At 43.4% G+C, this 22,829-nt stretch overlaps 1 protein-coding gene and 1 long non-coding RNA gene across 3 annotated transcripts in view; both read right to left on the reverse strand.

The window, feature by feature from the left end:
• GUCY1A2 (guanylate cyclase 1 soluble subunit alpha 2) overlaps window positions 1–3,617 on the reverse strand; it is a 325,417-nt gene extending 321,800 nt beyond the window's left edge. The window contains exon 1 of one of the 2 annotated variants that reach the window (XM_082684207.1): window positions 3,186–3,617. In XM_082684207.1, coding sequence (XP_082540333.1) covers window positions 3,186–3,494 — 309 coding nt within the window. In that variant the 5' untranslated portion in view covers window positions 3,495–3,617. The remainder of the gene's footprint in view (window positions 1–3,185) is intronic. The other variant, XM_082684206.1, reaches the window with a different exon arrangement.
• Window positions 3,618–11,303: 7,686 nt separating this feature from the next.
• The window catches only part of LOC309840580, a 28,039-nt gene continuing 16,513 nt past the window's right edge, over window positions 11,304–22,829 (reverse strand). The window contains exon 3 of the long non-coding RNA XR_014298672.1: window positions 11,304–11,521. This is a non-coding gene — a long non-coding RNA (uncharacterized lncRNA). The remainder of the gene's footprint in view (window positions 11,522–22,829) is intronic.

A 22,829-nucleotide genomic window follows, 5' to 3' on the forward strand; every position in this document is an offset into this window, starting at 1 on the left:
TTTGGAATTTGTATTACCAGAGCTTTGCACAATATTTGCCACTCAGTAGAGCCACAAATATTTTGTAATAATTGCATGGAATTAATAGAACCTTGATGTCCCTACTTAGGAAAGTAATATATTCTGTGAGAAGCTTTAAAACTGATAGGTGCAGGCTTTTCTTTTATATGCCCTTATAACAGTTTATCAAAAGCTTGAAAAACATGTCTTCACAGAATGCGAGAGTAGGGAAGGATCGTAATTATAACACCTTATGGACAAGAAGGCTTCTAAAACATGAAAGTCAGGTGCACAGAGGTATGAAAGTAGCTAGCCATCCAAGGCACACGGAATGAGAGGACCAGGTCTCCCAAATTCTGGAATTTTTTCAGTTTCATCAATTCATTTTACTTTTATCATTAAAATGGTGGAAAGTATTACAATATTTATACCCAATACATCTGAAAATGACTGTCAAAAATGTCATAAACCTGAGTTAGGATTTTCCAATGATCAAACGACTAGCTTAACTGCTTGGCAATATCCTCGTGTTTATTAAATTTCCTCCTTCCAGATTATTCTGAACAAAGGACCAATCTCCAGTGACTGACACAACCTTCCACGATGAGGCCACTAAGAAGGCAGGAACTTGCCCAGCAAGGACAGTTGCACCCGAAGCATACTGTGACAGAATGTAGAAAGATTCCCAACACTCAAAACAGCCTGAAATTCCCACCTCTGAATTGCAGCTATTTTTTTGTTGTTGCTGATTTATAACTATTCTTTATGAAATTACTTCTTTAAAAAATAGCCATTCGGCTCTAATGAAAGAGAATGGAGAAGACATCATTTGTTTCCCTGAGTGATTCCAGAGAAGTTCAGAATGCTGACCACGTAGGAAAACGATTCTACTGAAACTTCTTGAAGCAGTGTTCTAGATCGCCAAATAAAAACACAGGGGTGGAGATCCCAGAAATAAGCCACTGCTCTGAAATAGAACCTTGCTGTCATCTTTGTGTTACCAAGTCCATAGGTGATATAGTTAGCCAATGCAAAATTTCTTAGCCACACCTTCTAAGACTGAAAAGATTTACACTCTATTTACCTGTATGTTATAGCGTTCTAGCTACGGCCTCTGATCCTTATGTTACCATAACCGTTATGTGGGAACAGGCTTTTTATCCATCAAAAAGCTAGCGTCATTCAAATTTGACTTGTAAAGGTAAAAGCCAGAAACGATTTCCTCCTTCTTACTCTGACAGCAAATACTGGGATTCAGTTTAGTCTATCCACCTCTCACATAAGTTGTTGAAAAGAATCTCCAATTACACAGGTACTACCAGAGATACATGCCATGGAGATCTGTAAATTCTGATTTGCAGGCAAAAGGAAAACTCAGAGATTATAAAAACAACCTCCCCAAACTCCTCATTATCTTTAGTGAAATCACAGTATCAGATACGAATCTGTTGTACTGACGAATTACTACATTGCACAAATGTTGCTTTAGATACTAACACAAAACCACAGACGTGCAGGATGACTGTCCTGCTTTCCTAAAGGCATATAATTTCAACAGCTGGCCACATCCAATAGTTCCTAAGATCATCTTTCTTGGGAAATATTTGCAGTAAAGAAGAGCGAAGAGTAGGGAAGAGTAGGGAATCCCATCAGAGTTTTGTTACTAGGTTATCAGTGAAAGAGGTGGAAAAAGATACGTTGAAGAGAAAATGCACAAGTAAATAAGATGATTCACTGCTAAAAGAAAGAAAAGGTCATTCTTCATTAATGCAAGAGCCATGGAGATATTCGTAGGACTGCCTGGTACTAATACCCTGTCCCTGGGGACCCTGAAACCCCGTGTTTCTCAGGTCCCTCCTACCCTCGACTGCAAGAGCGCTTTGAAAAGTGAGACTCCAGAGAAGTCAAACAAGATCAATGTTCCCATTCACTTTTGGTAACTGGGAGAAAGTAAGAAGAGTCCCAGGGGTGCATAGGTAGAAGTTCTGTCAGGAACTGTAGCCCTTGGACACGAGACTGGCATGAGAATAAAAGGTGAATGGAGCTTTGACAGTCCGTCTCCTTAAGATTCTGTCTGCAGTGCAGTGGATTCCTTCCAAACAGTGCCCATCGGTCCCAGAAAGACCAAAACGGAGGTCTGGCATCCCTGAATTGGTAAAAGTCAAGGGCAGCCCAATAACCCAGGCAGGGAAGAGGCAGAAGCGCTCCGGAAAAATGTCTAGAACGCGGGGGAGCCGGGAATACACCTCAAACTGCTGCTACAGACACCCCGAATGAACACAAGTTTAGAGAGGGCTGGGGAGACAGCGATTCATTGAACAGATAGTTATAAAGGGTCTAACAGAAGGTAGCCACGACAAAATGAGACGGGGGGGGGGGGGGGGCACTGAAAGGCCCAGGGAAAAGGAAGTGAAGGAGGAGGTAGGGGGGCAAGAAACACCAGACGGGTTTAGCAAAGCAGGCACCGGCTTTGCCCAGAGAAGAAAGTTGAGCCAGTAAATGCTCGGGAGGGGGGGGGCGGGGGGGGGGAGAAAAGGCAGTGGGGTGGGGAGAAAACAAGAGGCCAGAGGTTTCATCATCTGAAAGCAACTCAAAAAAAAAAAAAAAAAAAGAAAAAAGAAAAAAAAAAAAAGTATCTGACAGCCAGTTCCTGAAGATTCTTGAGAAAGGGGATGCGACACAGAAGGCAGAGAGCCTGTGGAATGCGGAGATGTCAGAGAAGGTCACACGAAGACCAAGAGAGTGTGGGAAAAAAGAGCGGAAGAGTTTCCTGGAAGGGGTAGGGGCTCCTTTGGGATCCTGCAGAACAGAGATGAAAGACCCAGAAAGGGCAAGTACAGAACACAGTGCCTGGGAAAGTTTGGGGGAAAGAGAACAGGTGGGTGTGGAGGAGCTCCGGGGCCGCCGGGGTGACCCACACCAAGCCGAGCGCACGGCTTTTTAGGGGTGGGCGTCCAGGGCCCCCAATGAGGACCCCCCCGGCAGAGTGATTCTCCCCTCCCGCGCCCGCCGCGCTCTCACGCCCCCCTCCGGCCGGGCGCAGGGGTCCGGGGCGGCCGGGGGTCCGCGGGGCACCGAGGCCCGGGGCGCGGCCGGCTCGCCCCCCAGCGGCCGGGCTCGGCGCGCACGCCTCCGCGCTCCCGGCGCCAACTTTCCCGACCCCGGGGCTCCGGCCCCCCGCTCACCGAGGGCGCCGTGAGGCGGCTGATGCTCTCGCCCAGCGAGTCCAGGTTGACCCGCCTCCGGCGCTGCGCCCTCCTGGCCCCGGCCGTGGCGGCGGCGGCGGCGGCGGCAGCGGCGGCGGCGGAGGAGGCGGCGGCCGGGGCCGGGGCGACGGCGGCGGCCGCGCGGGGCTCGGGCGGCCCGGGCGGGCTGCGGCTGCCGTTCCAGCAGAGCCTGGACAGGGGGCACTCCCCGTCGTCCTCGGGGCTGGTCTCCAGGTAGTCGGAGCCCAGCGAGCTGAAGGACTCGGACGAGATCTTCCTCCGAGACATGCTGCGGGCGGCGCTGCGGCGGCCGAGGCGGCGGCGGGGGCGCGGGCGGCGGCGGCGGCGGCAGGGGGACCGGCGGGCGGCGGCGTTAGGCGCGTCGGGGCCGCGGGGCTGTGCGGTGGCGCCCGGCCGGGAGGGAGTCCCCGGAGCCGCGGAGCCCGCAGAGGCGGCTGCTCATGGCGGGAACTTGGGGCCCGGGCGCGGCGGCGGGTGGCGGGCAGCGGGCTGGGCTCGGGGCCGCCGCCGCCTCCGCTGCTGCTCGCGCGGCGCCGCCTCTGCGCTCGCCTGGGCGCCGGGCAGTGCGCCGCGCTCCGGTCGCGGGGAGGCTGCGAGCGTGCGACCGCGGGCGGCCGGGCGGCGGGGCTGCGACCCGTGCGGTCTGGGAGGCAGAGCTTCTGCCGCCCGCGCGCCGATCGCGCCCCCCTTCCCCGCTCTCCTCCCGCCCCTCGCCTCCCGCCTCTCTCCCCTCGCTGCCCGCCTCCCTCCTTCTCCCTTTATCGTCCCCCCCGCCCCCCCCCATGCGCTCCCTCCGCCGGTATCACGTGTCGCCATCATACTCATTGCGAGTCTCTGCCTCGCCTGTCGCCACGTTTCAGGAGCAACGAGGACACTTGGTTGCCGTCCTCTGTGCGCCCTCCCCGCTCCCACCTTTCCCTCCTCCGAGGAGGAGCGCACGGTGGCTTGGATCAGTCCAAAGGGCCCCAACGCCAAATGCCCCAGCCCTGGTCCGCGGGAGCGGCAGCCGGGAGCGGTCCGGCCGCGCTGGGCGCCGTGAGGGAGAGGGGCGCGGGGCGACGGCGGAAGACCTCCCTCCGGAGCCACCTCTGGAAAGCCTGAGGGCGCGAAGTGGGGGAGTTCGGGTCCATGGCTGTCCTTTCCTGCCCTCCTCCGAGTTTATTTAAGTTCTGTGGCAAGGAGAAAGGCCAGTGGGTCTAGCCCGCCCATTCCGGAGGAGACTCTTCCCAGGGATGTGAAGGGGCAACGGGTTGGCACCCATCATGCGGTAGCAGCTCCGGGGGCTGAGCGTTCGCCTGGGTCGAGGCCGCGTGGGCTCGGAGCGAGCCCAGGGCCGGGAGGCAGCGAATGAGGACAGTATCTGCTGGGCGAAAGCCCTATTGCTGAGCACCGGCGCGCTGGGCGCGCGGGGCTGGGGGCTCCCGCCGGCACCGCACGAGTGCTGGACAGCTCCGCGTGCCACCTGCAGCCGCGTGGGCCGGCGTCGCGGGCTGGGGACAGTTCCTCCGCAGCCTCCACTACCTAAGACCCGGACGGGGGAGCACCAGGGAGTGATTCCATCCCTCTCTCATTCTCCCTGCTCTGTGCGCCGAACACGCGATCCGTTTGCACTTGGCTGCCCAGTGCTGCTCCGAAAGCTTAAGGAGAACGGGGAGAAAGGCTTTTCCAAGCTCGGGAAGGGACTCGCCACCGCGCGAGCTCATCTCTTGCCGCCAGTTTGCGGTGAGGCTGCTTCATTCCACAAAGCTTGCCTCCTGGCAAACCAGCAGCCGCTCTCAGCGCCCGGCCCCACTGCGCCTGCTTATTTAGCTCCAGAAAAGCCTCGGATTTGTTCTGACATTAGGGAAAGGGATGGGAAGAAGGCGCAAATAAGGGTGTCGCCAAGACGGGTCCCAGACTGTGCTTCCCCCGGCAGCAAAGCAGATGAGGACCTTCTCCACTCCTCTGGAAAGAAAAGTTCAGGGGCTCCAGCTTCAGTTGCTCAAGGATACAGAAGCCAAAGCGTTTTTTGTTTTGTTTTGTTTTGTTTTTTAAAGAACTAGTCCTTCCAAGGTGAAAGCAGATGAAGTTTACTGAGTGTATTTACTCTCTCTCTCTCTCTCTCTCTCACACACACACACACACACACACACACACACACACACACGACACCTTTGCTCTATACCCTACTCGTTTGCTTTTAAACTCTAATTCTTCCCAGTTGTTTATGAGGACCCAAATAAATAGAAATGCTATTCGAGGTTTCCTTTTATATTTTGGAAAACATCCACTCAGTTAATTTAGAGACACCCTTATTCTCAGATTTTAAATAGACATTAAAGTTATAAAAAGTGTGTGCTCTCACATACGTCCCTTCAAAAATATATATATTCTTTCTCAACGTACTGAATAAATCACTAACTGCATAGGTTCTCTTAGCACTGGAAATTCAGGCCTCGTTTTCTTTTAAAATAATGATTATTATAATTACAGTTACTATTATACATAATTATGTATAATAATAATTATTATTACTATGATTATTTTGACTGTGCAGTATATCTCCTGTTGATTTTCCCATTACTTTCTTTAACTCTATATGTATTTGTTTCCACTGAAAATTAGACAAAAGTTATACTTCTTATCATAAAGAATAGTCATCGATTTTGCAAAAAAAAGTTTCTCTGGTCCCTTTTTTCCCCTGAAATACAATGGATGGTTCTTTTGAAAATTCCATTATTCTAACTTGGGAGAAACTGTTCAATAATCTCGCTGTGCAATATCCGTCACAGCGTGAATGGTGGTTCTTAGTTCGCTTCTTTATAATGATGATGTAATTGGTCAGTTCTTCTGTCATGGCCTTTCATAGCTTCTACTAAGGATACTAAGTAACCTACGCCCTTCACACTCTTCTCCTGAACTTCTGCTTGAGCGCACACATGAGCGCACAAGTTCTTTCACGGTGACGGTAAATACCTGTATGCTGAACTTAAAATCAGAACATTTCCTAAACATTCCACCTCTTGCCTCACAGTGAAAATGACTGAGTACAACAGCAATGAGCATCGTTTGTTTGTAAAATCCACAAGAGGCCTGAGAAGTCTTCCTGTTTACACTGGAAGTTTACCGCCAGAAAGAACTCTGAACCGCTGGGACATTTTTGCTTTATGTGAACCATTTGCATCAAAGACTCTTACAGAACGTACCAGATGAAGCAGTCTCACAATTTTCTGTATAAATTACCCTGCCTTTCATCATGGTTTTCCCAGTGATTTTTAAACTATAAACAAATGGAGGTCTAAATATAGACAGTAGATCATCTGTATTACTTTCAAGAGTTTCCTTTGTATTTCTGCGCAGGACTAGGGTTCAAAAGCTCCCAGTATGAAGAATGCTATGTTCTATACTCAAAAAGAAATGCAAACTGTTCTCATAATTAAAAAAAAAAAAAAAAGCCTTATAAGGAAGAGTTTGTGTTCTGACTTTAGGAAAAAAAACTTGCACAGACTTATGCCCACAAGTCTAGTCCTGCTAGACGTATCATGCTTCAATAAATTCCTTAAAGCCCAGTCTCCTACTGGAGAAAGAAAATACAGGAATGTAGTTGGTTTGTTAATGAGGCTGGTGAGGGCACCTGAGGACTCACTGCAGATTGATCAAGCACTGGAAAGGATTCCTTAATAAGAAAACAGTCTCACGGTTAATTAATTTATGACCGAGGAGCCAAGAATACACAATGCGAATGAACATTTCAATGGTGTTGGGATAACTGGACAGTCACATGAACGGAACGAAACAAGATCATCATCTTACACCACACACAAAAATTAGCTCTAAATGAGTTAGATGTGAATAGGAGACCTGAAACCATAAAATTTTTAGAAGAAAACATAGTGAGCTCCTTGACATCTTAGCAATGAATGTTTGGTTCTAACTAAAAGTAAAGGCAAAAGGGGTGCCCTAGGTGGCTCAGTTGGTTAAGCATCTGCCTTGGGCTTAGGTCATGATACCAAGGTCCTGGGATCGAGCCCCATATCAGGTTCCCAGTTCATCAGGGATTCTACTTGTTCCTCTCCCTCTGCTGCTCCCCCTGCTTGTGCAGTCGCGTACTTTCTCTATCTCAAATTAATAAAAACCTTTAAAAAAAAATAGAAACAAAGGCAACAACACCCAAAACAAACAAGTAAGAGAACTTCAAATAGAAAAGCTTTTGCATAGCAAACTATCAACAAAATGAAAAGGCAACCTACTAAATGGGAGAAAATATTTGGAAATCATATATCTGATAAGGGATTAATACCCAAAATACATAAAGTGCTCTAACAACTCAATAGCAAAAACAAAAACAAAACAACCCAATTAAAAAGTGGGCAGAGGGAGAAAGGGGAACCCTCCTACACTGTTGGTGGGAATGCAAGCTGGTGCAGCCACTCTGGAAAACAGCATGGAGGTTCCTCAAAATGTTGAAAATAGAACTGCCCTATGACCCAGCAATTGCACTATTGGGTATTTATCCTAAAGATACAAACGTAGTGATCCAAAGGGGCACGTGCACCCGAATGTTTATATCAGCAATGTCCACAATAGCCAAACTATGGAAAGAACCTAGATGTCCATCAACAGAAGAATGGATCAAGAAGATGTGGTATATATACACAATGGAATACTATGCAGCCATCAAAAGAAATGAAATCTTGCCATTTGCGACAACATGGATGGAACTAGAGCGTATCATGCTTAGCGAAATAAGTCAAGCAGAGAAAGACAACTATCATATGATCTCCCTGATATGAGGAAGTGGTGATGCAACATGGGGGCTTAAGTGGGTAGGAGAAGAATAAATGAAACAAGATGGGAATGGGAGGGAGACAAACCATAAGTGACTCTTAATCTCACAAAACAAACTGTGGGTTGCTGGGGGGAGGGGGTTTGGGAGAAGGGGGTGGGATTATGGACATTGGGGAGGGTATGTGCTTTGGTGAGTGCTGTGAAGTGTGTAAACCTGGTGATTCACAGACCTGTACCCCTGGGGACTAAAAATATATGTTTATAAAAAATAAAAAATTTAAAAAAAAAGTGGGCAGAGGATCTAAATATTTTCCCAAGGAAGACCTACAGATGGCCAACAGACACATGAAAAGATGCTCAACATCACTCATTATTAGGGAAATGCAAATAAGAACCGTGGTGAGTTGTCACCTTGTAACTGTTAAAATGGCTATTATCAAAAAAGAGAAGGGACGCCTGGGTGGCTCAGTTGGTTAAGCAGCTGCCTTTGGCTCAGGTCATGATCCCAGCGTCCTGGGATCGAGTCCCACATCGGGCTCCTTGCTCAGTGGGGAGCCTGCTTCTCCCTCTGCCTCTGCCTGCCATTCTGTCTGCCTGTGCTCGCTCTCTCCCCCTCTCTCTCTGATAAATAAATAAAATCTTAAAAAAAAAAAAAGAGAAAAGAAACAGCAAGTGTTGGAGAGGATTTGGAGGAGAATCTTTGAGCACTGCTGGTGGGAATGTAAATTGGTACAGCCACTATGGAAAAGGGCTGGAGGTCCCTCAAAAAAGTAAAAATGGAATTACCATATGATCCAGCTAATCTACTTCTGGGTACTTATCCAAAGAAAATAAAAACACTCATGTAGGGGTGCCTGGGTGGCTTGGTCAGTTAAGTGTGTGTCTTCAGCTCAGGTCATGACCCTGGGATTCTGCAGTCAAGTCCTGCATCGGGCTCCCTGCTCAGGAGGAAGCCTGCTTCTCCCTCTCCCACTGCCCCTGCTTGTGTTCACGCTCTCTCTCTCTCTCTCTGTCAAACAAACAAAATCTTAAAAAAAAAAAAAAAAAAAAAAAAAAACACCCACCGCTAATCTAAAAATATACACGTATCCCTATGTTCAATTGCAGTGTTATTAGAATAGCCAATATGGAACCAACCTAAGTGTCCGCCAAAGGAGGAGTGGATAAAGATGTTAGATAGTTATAGATATAGTTGAATACTACTCAGCCAAAAAAAAAGAATGAAATCTTGCCATTTACAACAACATGGATGGACCTTGAGGATATTATGCTAAGTGAAATAACTCCTACAAAGAAAGAGAAATACTATATGACTTCACTTATATGCAAAAATTTGAAAAATGAAGCAAAGGAAGAAATTAAACAAATCTCATTGATACAGAGAACAGACTGGCCGTTATCAGAGGGGGAGACAGGAGGGAGTAGGTAAAAAGGGTGAAGGGGGTCAACGGCGTAGTGATGGATGATCATTAGATTCACGGTAATAATCACTTTGTAGCATATACAAAAACCAAATCATTAGGCTGTACTCCCGAAATGAATATAATGTTATACACCAATTTTACACCAATAAAAAAGGAAGGAATGCTCCAAAATATTTTTTTTAAGATTTTTTCTTTATTTATCTGACAGAGATCACAAGTAGGCAGAGAGGCAGGCAGAGATAGAGGAGGAAGCAGGCTCCCTGCAGCGCAGAGAGCCCGATGTGGGGCTCGATCCCAGGACCCTGGGATCATGACCTGAGCCAAAGGCAGAGGCTTAACCCACTGAGCCACCCAGGTGCCCCTCCAAAATATTTTTTAAAAAGCAAACAGATTCTCCATCTTAATTAAGATGGTAACTATGCCCCCTTTAAACATAACACTGTTGTGTGTGCCTTACCTTCCTCTACAATACCATTATTTGTAAACTCCTGTCATTTACATTTCTCATTTAATTTGATGTTCATCCTTCCCAGAATAGTTAAAAAAAAAAAAAATCAACCTCTATCAAATTCAAATAAAAACTACAGGCAGTCCTCACTCCCCCAATTCTTTGCATTTCAGAGCTTCAAACTCTTTCCTAATTTCTTTTCATCCATCTAAGTCTCCGGCAAGAAAACTTGCAACATCTGTGTAAGTGTTCCTTGGAGCAGAGCTCCTCCTGATATCAGAAACCTGAGGAGATCTCTCCCTATAGTCAGCCTTTACATAAATCTGGTTCCTCCCAGGAACTGTACATGTAACATTAAAGCAAGTTCTCTAATGAAATGTAGTAGCTGGTGAATGCTTAAGTAGGGCAAGTTTTTCTGGATCCCTAACCTAGAAAATTACACACACACACACACACACACACACACACACACACACACCCTTCACCAGCAGTTTAACTCCACAGACACATTTCCCTGAATGAGATCTGCCTATACCTCTCACTTTCTCACATTGTCTTGCTGAAAAGAGGGCAAACACACCTCTTTGGTGAAAGTCTGTGAACAAATAAGAGTGAAGATACTATGCTTCATGTTTTTGTATAATTTTGTAAGTGAAACTAGATATTAAGGATTATAACAACTTGCGAAGAACCGTCTGCTTTGTTCATATGTGAAAGGACACATGGGAGACAATGCAGACCTCCATCCTCTGGTTCTACGCCATCATAAAACCATGCTGAAACAATGAAGTACTTGTCACTCAAAACAAGAAAACGCAAAGGGGCTTAGTGCTGGAAGGAAAATAATAAAGTTAATGCAACACTTAGTAGAATTTGTTCCAGAAAGATCCTTATGAGTTATGAATGGGATGGTTGCTTCTTGTGGATGCTACTATAGGCAAGAAAGTAAGAGAAAGGGAAAAGTATTCTGTGTCTTTTGGTGCCTCTGATAGACAACCCTCTCTTTCTTAAGTGGCTCTATATGGCTCTTCTCCATCATGCCCTGCAGAAATCAATCCTCCTCTAAAAGACCCTAGAAGTCAATGCCTCCTATGATACCCAGCCATTTTGTCCTCAACATCATTAGTTCTCTACACACTTGACTTAAGTTATGATTCTTTTTCACATACTAAGTGCAGACTACATTTCAAAATCATTGTGCCGCTTTCTACATGTTTTTGTAGACCACAAAATTGTCCTTAGAAGTCTAATAAGAGCAGTATTTTGTCAGTAAATGATTCAGTTGTGGTCTACCCGCCTTTTCTCACATTGCTAACTACCTCTCTCCCCCTTTTACCCAAACCTTTTACATTCTAAATTATTTCCAGACCATCACCTTCCAAATCTATGTAAGCCAAGATGAACTGAAATTTGTCAAGAACCTACTATGGACCAGGATCTGTTCGTTCGCTTCATTTAATCTTTTCATTGCCACCACTGGACATATTATCCTGATATGACAGATGTGAACATTCTTGCACAGAGATTTCAAACATCTTCGCGGGGGTCATGGAGTGATAAACACGAGTCATCATTCCAGTCCTGAGTCCCGAGCCTATGCTTTGCCCACTGAAACACGTTTCCTGCCTGCCTCTTGTTAAGTGTCCTCAAATGTCCTAAAAACACAGAGAAAAACAAATCTGATGAATTAAAATCACAATGTGAGTGGTTTGTGGCATTACAAATAAATACTGCATACACAATTAACATGTTGGAATTATTCCCTGGCACAAAATATCATGGAAAACCACTGATGTGTGTGGAAGCTCTGCTCTCTAGCAGCTGCTCTGCTAATAACCAGCTGGGGTGACCAAAAGCAAGTTGCTTGAACTTCTCCGTGACTAGACCCCTCACCTCTAAACCAAAATCTCCAGAGTATGATCAATCCCCAAGATTTTATAATTTTTCTATTTCTGTTGTTACTCATTTTCACTCCTGATGTACCTTGTGCCTCAAAAACTTCCCTCACCCACACACACATCATAAGGTCAGCTTCTCTTCCTCCCTATCTTACCCTTTCTGGGAACACAGTTCCTCTGCAGACCCTTCCTTTACTGCCTAAGACCTTCTCCTGACTCAAAGCTGCTATGAACATGGTCCATAGAATTAAATGGATAAAAAAAAGATTTCAACTCAATTGTATTTGGTTAGATGTTCACCATCTCCCTGTCTTTTCATAACCTAATTCTTCTGTCTGCTTTATTATATTATAGAAAGGAATCATATCTTCCTGTCTGCAACTTATTAAGCTTGACAGCTAGCAATAATAAGTATGAATTATCAGTAAGACTATCTTGATATAACCTTGTTAATGTTAACAGACATTTACTTAAATATGCCCAGTTTGTCATGACTATGCAGTCTGTTACTTAATCATCATCTTAAAACAATGAATCTATTTTTAAAATTCAATTTTAATATAAATACTGGAATTCTCAAAAGTTTTAGCATTAAGATTCAAATGTTGTGCCTTGTCACTAGATATAAAATAAACATTCCTACTAATGATTAATTGGTAATGTACTCAGATCCCTTACAATAATTAATAGAAGAAAATTATTTAAGAAATTAAGAAATCACAATTTGTACTCTTGTTGTAATCATTTCTGCAAAGTGTTTCAAGGTCGAGATTGAAATGAATGACCTCAGCAGTGAACAGATCACTTCAAGCATAAAAAGTGGTTAAAATAACTCTGAAGCAAAAAAAAAAAAAAAAAAAAAAAAAAAAAACAACTGTAAAGCATTTCCCTACCAAAAGATGTGAAACTTTTAAAATAAACATATGTTTCATCATTTCTGACAGTTCTCCTTAGAGAGAGAAAAATGGGCATTAATTCCTCTTTTTTGGTGGACCCAAAAAGATGGATGTGTGTACCACTGCAGTGAACTAGAAAATGCTCCATTTCTCTACTTCACAGTAAGGTCTCATCAAGGCCATAGAAGCAGAGACCTCACTTCTGAACAAGCATCATGTAACCAGGCAGACAGGATTTCTGACAGGAAATCCAAAGCCTACGTCCTCTGCACCAAGGCTCCATAGGTGATTCTGTGTCTCTGTCCAGATTACGCAGACATAAACTGTACTTATCCCTGCTCAATCCAAAAGCTTCTGCACTTTCTTTCTTTTCTTTCTTTTTTTTTTTAAGATTTTTTTCTATTCATTTGAATTAGAGAGAGAGAGAACAGGCAGTGGGAGGGGGTCGAGGGAGAGAGAGAGAAAGAGAAGCAGACTCCTTGCTTAGCAGGCAACCCAAGGCAGGGCTTGATTTCAGGACCTGGAGATCAGGACCTGAGCTAAAGGCAGATGCTTAATCAACTGACCCACCCAGGCACCCCAGATTGGCTCTTTCATCTCAGACAAGAAAAATCCTAGAGGCGCCTGGCTGGCTCAGTGGGTTAAAGCCTCTGCCTTCGGCCCAGGTCATGATCCCAGGGTCCCGGGATCGAGCCCCGCATCGGGCTCTCTGCTCAGTGGAGAGCCTGCTTCCCCTCCCCTCTGCCTGCCTCTCTGCCTGCTTGTGATTTCTCTCTCTCTCTGTCAAATAAGTAAATAAAATCTTTTTTAAAATCCTAAATTTTCTTGGTTTTCAGGTTGTCTATGTAACTTTAACAGCACCCTAAACCAAAACAAGTAGCTGACAATTCAATGTATAAGGTAGCTGCACCCAAGAAGTGTAATAAGCATCCACAGCCTAACAGCTGGGTAGAACATAAAAATACATGTAAAGTGGGGGAAAAATGATTTCATTCTTAAATAATAGTAATTATTTCATTAATTTTTTAAACTAACTAATTAATGAAGTTGAGGACTGCACAGCTTCTCCAGCCTTGGGATGAGACCGAGCAAGGTCATCCCCACTTCCTGTTCTACACTGATTTTCCTGTGGCTTTTGCTTTTTATCGCAGCAACTTCCAAAACCCAGCTTCACAAATGCATGAAGTGAGTGAAATAATGGAGCACCATCCAGTATTAAAATTCTCACCGACTTCAGACTAATAGTCCAGTCAGTTTCCAACAGGTGTGAAGTACAGGTCTGTTTCCCTCAAATGTCCACTATCTGCCCCTATGCTCCTGTGAGTTCACCACAGCATGTGAGAAACTGTTGTTGCCCCATTCAGGAACTAGGAGTCGGTCTACTCAGCCCTTTCAAAGTTCTTAAAAAAAGCTTCCCTTTTATCTTGATTATAAACACTAACTGAGTTAATAGACATGAAGAGCTTACAAATGTAAAATGAAAATTGTGCATTTTAATGTCATTTTTCTGCTATAATAAATATGTGTACAGAATATTACCTAAATGATTGATTTATGCATAGGGCATTACTCTATGATTTGAAAATGTATAATACTTCAACCTGCTAATTGTCTATCAACTAAAGCTTTGACTACCTAGTAAGAAATAAAATAATCTGGAAAGACATATAGAATATTTGCTTTTGATATTCCTTATACATATTTTTTTCATTTTTATACATATGATTTTTTTTTACCAAAGGCTGTATATGTGAATAGTTTAGCAGAACAATATTATCTCATGAAATACTTGTTTATGTTTTTCCTTTAAAAACAGACCCTGAAATCTTGAAAATTTTCTTTGTTTGAAAAGAAAAAAAAAACAAGAAAGGCAAAGGTAGGGCTCATTATTCCCTATAACATCTGCTGTCAAACCGGGGAAAGAAAGAACTTTATTGCATTTGTTGATAGAGAAACGAAGGTGTTCTGAGATTGAGGGACCTGTCCGTGGTCCAAGAGTACATAGTTAATCACAGGTAGAGCTCTTAGCACTGCAAAATCTCATTTCATAGCTCTATTGTAGAAGACTGTTTCTGAGAAAGACTCCCTTGGGGAGGGGGAAAAAAGGCTGGCTCATTATTTGTAAAGAATGGTATCTGAGCTGTTTTCTCAGCTAGTAAAAATAGGTTGCATTAATCCAGTTGCACATGCCCGCTATGGCTAAGTTAATTCACTCATATCCATTCATACTCAACATATGAGAGCTTAAGGTACATTATTAAACCAAGTACAGGGGAGCCTGGGTGGCTCAGCGGGTTAAAGCCTCTGCCTTCGGCCCAGGTCATGATCCCAGGGTCCTGGGATCGAGCCCCGCATCGGGCTCTCTGCTCAGTGCAGAGCCTGCTTCTCTCTCTCTCTCTCTGCCTACTTGTGTTCTCTGTCAAATAAATAAATAAATAAATAAAGCACAGTGGACATTAAAAAGACAAAACATGGTCCGTACCTTTGGAGAACTTACACTCTAAAAAGCATAACGAAAATTTAATATCAAAACTTAAATGGTTGTACAAAATAGGACCAGATTTGAGGTCCTATGGAAAAGAAGTTCCAGTATTTAAGAAAAAAAATTAAAAAAGGAAAGAAAGATGAACTCCATTTCCATATGAATGGAATGAGACCCGAATGGGCCTTTGAAGAATGGGGAACATCACAAAAAATGGAAGGGCATGAACTAGACATGGGGGAGAGAGTATTTGGGGTATACCGTCCAAAAGGGGGAAGAAAATAAATACTGAGGGATCATGGGAAATGGAACAAGAAAACAAAGACCAGACTGGAAAAGGCTTTACTCTGGACTTTGTCGGGCAACCCCTGAAAAAAAACTTTTTGCCTGGGAAGTGATGTTAAGATGGTGTTATACAACTAACCACTCCTCTCTACAGTCCATTATTTCCAAGAACATAAATCAGTAAAACAGACTGCCTCAGTTGTCCAAGAAATCAGCTGCATGTGATTAAAACTACAGTATGTCATCTCTTCGTGATCTCTCCCCTCCAAATACACACACACACACACACACACACACACGCACAATGCATACAGACAACCATCATCTGTATCACTTAAGTTTGGGGCACACTCGCTACCTGTTATCTGCCTATGATATGATCCAAGAATATAATCCAAGTCAATAAAATACATCGCTTCCTACTTCAGCTTCCTATCGTCTAAAAGGAACAATTTTCAAAGCACACCGGTCATTATAAACCAATAGGAGGAAAGCTAGCCTCTATAGAAAACATGTTCTAAAAAATGGAACCCCCAAAAGACTCAATAGGTGCCACTCCTGTGTTAGGGTCAGCGATGTGTCTTGTACCTCCCAGACAAACACAAAATCCCTTCATTTGGTGTCTTGAGACAGTCATGTGATTGACTCAGTGAAAACGATTCTAAAAAACCAGAGTGGTCAAGAAAAATCATCCCGCACTGACTGAGAGTGAATACATTGTGCTCTCACATTCGATCTAATACATTTCCCTTTCCTATCAGAGGAAGGGTGTGAGCTTGCTGCCTTTGGTTTCCTCAGCTGCATTAGAAAGTTCATCCACACAAGCTGAAAAGATTGGCTCCCAGGAATTCCTTTCAGTTAGCAGGCAAGCGCAAATCATATTTGGAAAGCAATCATGAGCCAGGTCCCGAAGGCCCTAGAGTCAGAAAGGAGGAGAGAGGGATAGAAATATAGGACAGGGATAGAAAGATGGCCCTGTAAACGTTGGGAATTGTCAAGATGACTGTAAGGTAACTGGTGGGGGGCGGATATCATGTGATCAGCATGAGTACAAGACTAGAACAAACGTCGGCCAACGGGAGGGAAGACACTGTGTCTGAAATGACCAGACTGGGAGGAAAACTGATGCGAACTAGTCAGGTTTGCCAACTGAGCTCAACACGCAGAATATCTCAGGGAGCAGCACCCCTGAAGGCATCAATGAGCGTTTTCACAAATGGGATCTCTGCTCAGGGACAGCACAACTGAGTGCTCATTACGTGTGCGTGTGAAAACAAGGGAAAGATGGATGTGAAATCAAGAGTCATCTCAGGGGGTGCCTGGGTGGCCTGGCTGGTAAGGGGAGTGGGACAGAGATCTGACACCACCTGAGCCTTGGGAATGATCAAGTCCCCTTGTGGGCTCCCTGCTCAGTGGGGAGTCCTCTGCTTCTTCCTCTACCCCCTCATTCCTGCTCTCTCTCTCTCTCTCAAATAAATAAATAAAACCTTTCTTTCTTTTTTTTTAAAGAGGTCATCCCCCAAATGTCCTATAAACACGGTCCATGTTTAAAAGGCAGGAGCCACCATTTGCTACTCTGTTCAGAAGTGCCTCCAAAACTTCTTCAAATAATTTGATTTCGAGAATAAATCCAAATATCCCATCTAATATCACAATTAATTGCTTCTAAACAGTTCTTTCCATGGGGTGATTAAAGTACTTTCAAAACCAAAAGCATCCCAGCTCCCGGAGGGAAACGCTCACCTTGCTCCCCATCTGGAGCTCCCACCGCTCCTTCATTTGTCTTAGTTTACGCGGCACTTGTATTTTCCAGGAGATTATGTAATGAACCATAATAAAATTAATTGTCTCCAGGCTGATGAGCTCATAGATGCTCAGTGTCCTTGATTTCCAGTTATCTTAGCAGAATCTCTTCCTCAGTTCTCCCTGCTCTTTCTGGTGTCCTATTTCAAAAACGAACACCTTTCCTTTTGGCTTTCCGTTGGTAGCTTTCCATTAGCAAAAAACCATAAAATAATAAAAACCAATACCCTTATTCTTATTATACAAATGACATAATATAATTTCTGTGCACTCTGGCCAGATTTAAAGGGAAGTCAGTAGTCATCACTAAAAAAAAAAAAACAGTGTCAATTTATAAAATAGATCATAATATTCTTCATACACTTGAGAATTAAGTAAACATCAGCACTGGCAAAGTTAGATTATCACCTAAGTGTCCTGAAATATAGCAGTCAGGGACAAGCTGGCATTCTACTGTGGCAAGTTCCAATGTTCTAAAGCAAAGTTATACGTTTTGTCACAGAGAAAAACAAGCTCTTCTTTTTCTCTAAATTATTCCTACCTGGCTCCTAAGCTACAAAAGAGACGTATTTCGGTTACATAAACTGATCATTTGGAACAAGTTATTGATAATTTCATCTTGAATGGATACATATACAAACGGGAAAACGTTCCACTTCTACCATTAGTTAGTTGTGAGGAATCTAAATTGTGTGAAAAGAGGTTCTTTATATTTGCTCTGCATTAAACCTTCAACTTATTTAAACAGGAAAAAATAGAAAATGCTTTCTTAAGGGTAATAAAAGCATTGTTCCTCTTATTTAATGTTAATGTCATGATTTGTTTTTGTTATTTTGTGTAAAACAATTTCTTATAAAAACAGGAATCCAGGGCGCCTGGGTGGCTCAGTGGGTTAAGCTGCTGCCTTCGACTCAGGTCATGATCTCAGGGTCCTGGGATCGAGTCCCGCATCGGGCTCTCTGCTCAGCAGGGAGCCTGTTTCCTCCTCTCTCTCTCTGCCTGCCTCTATGCCTACTTGTGATCTCTCTCTGTCAAATAAATAAATAAAGTCTTTAAAAAAAAAAAAAAACAGGAATCCATATCAAGGATGGAATTAAGTTTCCTTTTCTCCAGCATGGTAATTGCCTTTACTACGATTATTATTTAAAGACTTAGAGATGAGGTGCCTGGGTGGCTCAGTGAGTTAAAGCCTCTGCCTTTGGCTCGGGTCATGATCCCGGGGTCCTGGGATGGAGCCCCGCATTGGGCTCTCTGCTCTGCGGGGAGCCTGCTTCCCCCTCTCTCTGTCTCTGCCTGCCTCTCTGCCTACTTGTGATCTCTGTCTGTCAAATAAATAAATAAAATCTTAAATAAATAAATAAATAAATAAAATAAAGACTTAGAGATAATGGTTCCATGCAGAAAACACAAGGACTATTTCTGGTTTTATTGAGAAATAAATAATAAAACCAACATATACCTTTTGATTCATTCTTTCCTCTACAAGCATTCATAAACATTTTGTATCAGGGACTAGACTAGGTGTTATAAAGAAAAAGGAGTATAACAGTCTTTTCTTCAAGGATCCAGAAATCAAGTTTAAAAACAAAAACAAAAAACAGCTTGGAAGAAATACACACACAAAATGACAAACATTTTTTAATGGTAGGTTTAGTAATGGAGATACACATATGATACAGAGAAGTACCTAATACAAATACAGAAGAAAAAGAAGTTCAAATGCCTTCTTGGAGTGAAGATGTCTGGGCTGAATTTCACAGAACCAATAGGACTTTGAAGGCGGTGCTGTTAAGGGCTGGGTATTCTAGGCAATGGACTAACCAGATTAAAGCCACAAACTTGAGAACAGCAGGTGTGCATCAAGAAATACAAGGAGCTCCACGTTGTGGAAGTGTGGAATAAAAGCAGGGCTTGGCAGGAGAGGGCAGGAGAGGAAGAGAGGTCCTGATCTCAGGGGCCCTGGTATATCTCAGTGAGGAGTCACATTTGCATATTTAAAAGATCATATGACTCCATGAAGAACCACCTTGAAGAGCCTAAACTGTTATCAAGGAAAACAGTTCAGAGGCTATTGGAGTAACCCAGAAAAGGTAAGAGGAGTTTAACAGAGCCAAAGAAGCTGGACCCCATGGTTAAATCCCAGTTCTCTCACTAGGTAACCTTACACAAGGTCCTCGTCTCCCTACACTTCAATTTCTTCATCTGTAAAGGTGGCATAATAATGCCTACAAGAACGACAGCCATAGGGGTGCCTGCCTGGCTCAGGTTGTTAAGACTAAGGCTTGGTTTCAGCTCAGGTCTTGATCTTGGGATCTTGGGATCGTGGGATCGAGCCCCCTGTGGGGCTCTGCGCCCAGCAGGGAGTCCGGTTGACGTGCTCTCTCCCATCCCCTCTGGCCCTCCCCCACCTTGAATTTTTTTTTTCCCCTCTCTCAAATAAAATAAATAAATCTTTTTTAAAAACAGGATTTCGCACTGTCACTCCATTTTGCAAATGAGAAAACTGATAAGTGAATATAAGGATGAATTAGAGCGGAAAGATTAGAGGAGTACAGAGAAGTTAAGTTAGCAGGACACAGCAGCTGATTTAATACAGGCAGTGAGAGAGGGCTGAGATTTAAGAATGACCCCCTGTTTCAGTTTTGGAGACCGTCTACGGATGAAGAGAACACAGGAAGAGGATATGGTCTGGTGAAGATGATAAGGTCTCTTTCTTATAATTGAATTGGAAATAGATTCAGAGGAAAACGTTGAGCAAGCAGGGAGATAATATGGATCTTGAAGGCAGGAGAGCAAGCTGGATAGGAGATGCAGAGGTGGGAGTCATTAACATTTGGGTTTTAATCAACACCAGAAGAATAAAGGCGACTGATAAGACTGCTGGAGGCTGAATAATGCCCCTGCCCCAGCCCAAAGAATCTGTGCTGGGTTTTGTTTGTTTGTTATTTGAGAGAGAGAGAGATAATGAGCTAGAGTGTGGGGAGGGCAGGGCAAAAGGAGAGGGAGAAGCAGACCCCCTCGGAACAGGGAGCCCACCAAGGTGGGAGCGCTCGACCCCAGGACCTTGAAATCATGAAGGCAGACACTTAATGGACTAAGCCACCCAGGCTCATCTGTGCTATTTTAAGCCACTAAGTTGTAAGTAACTAACGAAACTTTAAGTAACTTGTTAATTTGTTAAATCAGCAATAAGGAAACCAAGGCAGGGAGAGACTACTGGGAAAATAGAAACAAAATACCTGAGCAACACCCAATTTTAAGAGCAGAAGAGAAAGAGGAAAACTGATCAGACAAAGACCAGACAGAATTAAGTGAATGTCAAGTCATAGAATTTTAGGAATGGAGGAGAAAACAGTCAAGCATGGCAGAGTGGTCTACTAATAACTTCTTTATTTTTTTTTAAAGATTTATTTATTTATTTGACAGACAGAGATCATAAGCAGGCAGAGAGGCAGACGGAGAGAGAGGAGGAAGCAGGCTCTCCGAGGAGCAGAGAGCCCGATGCGGGGCTCGATCCCAGGACCCTGGGATCATGACCTGAGCCGAAAACAGAGGCTTTAACCCACTGAGCCACCCAGGCGCCCCTAATAACTTCTTTATATGGACAAATGTATATTCCCCAACTATTCTGACAAGTGACAGCCAACCAATAAAGGTCCTGGGTATGCATCAAATACTACAGGATGGCCAAGGAATTGGAACATGTGAAGGAAGAAAATCTATAGAAGAAAGAAAAAAAAAAAAAAGCAAGAACAAAGCCCTACAGCATAGAAAAATGCACAGAAAAAGAAAAATTCAGGCAGGCACAGTAACAACAACATAATAACTGACAGGGAGTAAGACCCCAGATGGCCAAAATTCACTATGAAAGGAGAAATGCCTCAGAGACCCTGACATTAGTAACCATCACTGGAGTAACATCAGTGGACTATAATCTGGTTTAACCAGCTGGATTGATTGCTGGTGAAAAGTGGAAAATAGCTTTGGGTATGTAAGTTGGGTTTTATTTCTAGCTTTTTTTATGTCTTTTTTTTTTTTAAGTGGTGAAAATATTAGGACCTACAGGTAAAGAAAAAAGAGTCAAATGTGGAAACATTAAAAAAAAGATAAAAGATGGCAAATAATCAAAGGAATGGTCTAAAGAATTAGTGGAAAAAGTACTTGTGGTGGAGATAGTTTTCAGACTAAAAACTCATATTCATTCATTTGAAAAATTAGTCCAATGCTCTAGCAATGATTTGTCAAGCCTATAACACCTGTGTCCACCAAAAGAAGAACTCCAGGAGGAATGTCTGACACAGGGTATGTATTTTCCATCAGTCTTGTGCCTTTCATAACACTGGCATTTCCCACTGTATTTCAAGCCCAGGTGTTTCCCAAGCCATTGAGAACATTCTACTTCTGTGAGGGAAAAGTCCATATTAAACCTTAAATTCCACTGAGAAGGTTAAGTACGTGAGTCAGTCCTCAGATTCATATCCAGCTACTCTGCCCAGGACCACTCTACTTTGGCTACTAAAATCTCTTGAAAACATAAAGAGTACCTATACACCAGAACATATGTAGAACTCAACAAAAGAAGAGCGACGGAGAAAAGAGTAAGTATCTGGATACAACAAATGAAGGCCTTAATGAATTACTTATAATAAAAACATATGACTTAACCTCCATGAAGGCAGTGGAGGTAAAGAGAGTTTACCTAAGTAACAAAACAGTATTTTTACAGGGATGCCTGGGTGGCTCAGTTGGTTAAGCATCTGCCCTTGGCTTAGGTCATGATCCCAGCATCCTGAAATCGAGTCCCACATCAGTATCCTTGCTCAGGAGGGAGTCTGCGTCTCGCTCCCCCTCTGCCTGGCATTCCCCCTGCTTATGCCTGCTCTCTCTCTTGATTTCTCTCTCTCTCAAATAAACAAATAAAATCTTAAAAAAAGAAACTGCACATAAACACAGCACGCTAGCTACTTAGTGAATTTGCTTCTCAGAGGAGTATCAGTTAACATTCTGAAACTATTTTTTATGTCTACTAGGATTGAAAAAAACAAGCTTATAAGTGCTAGATAAATAGGATCTAGGTTTCTCACTATCAGAGAAAGAAATTACAAATAGCAGTTGGCGGGGTGTAGTCTAAGATAAATGCTGAGGTGGTCAAGTGTCAATGGTAACTTCTTAGTTTTAGAAATCATAGCACGATTATGTAAGTTTTTAACGTTAGGGAAATCTGAGTGAAGGATATATGGGACCCTTGTATTATCTTCATAACTTTTCCATAAATCTAAAATTATCCCAAAGTAAGTGTTTATTTTTTATTTTATTTTATTGTTTTTTAAGTAGGCTCCATGCAGGGCCTGAACGAACAACTCTGAGATCAAGACCTGAGCTGAGGCCAAGAGTCAATCACTCAAACAACTGCACCACCCAAGCACCCCAAATGTTTATGTTTTTATAAAGTTCATTGGCAAGTTTTAAAATTCAGAATTTACCATTTGAGATTGTGAAATGTAAGTACAGTGATAAGAGATTTTTTAATGCCAAGATCTAAATAGATTAACCGATCATATCTATGGCTAATAAAAGTCCGCTAAAATGTTTTGATGAC

Source organism: Mustela nivalis (genome assembly GCF_964662115.1).
Source record: "Mustela nivalis genome assembly, chromosome: 9".
Taxonomy (NCBI): domain Eukaryota; kingdom Metazoa; phylum Chordata; class Mammalia; order Carnivora; family Mustelidae; genus Mustela; species Mustela nivalis.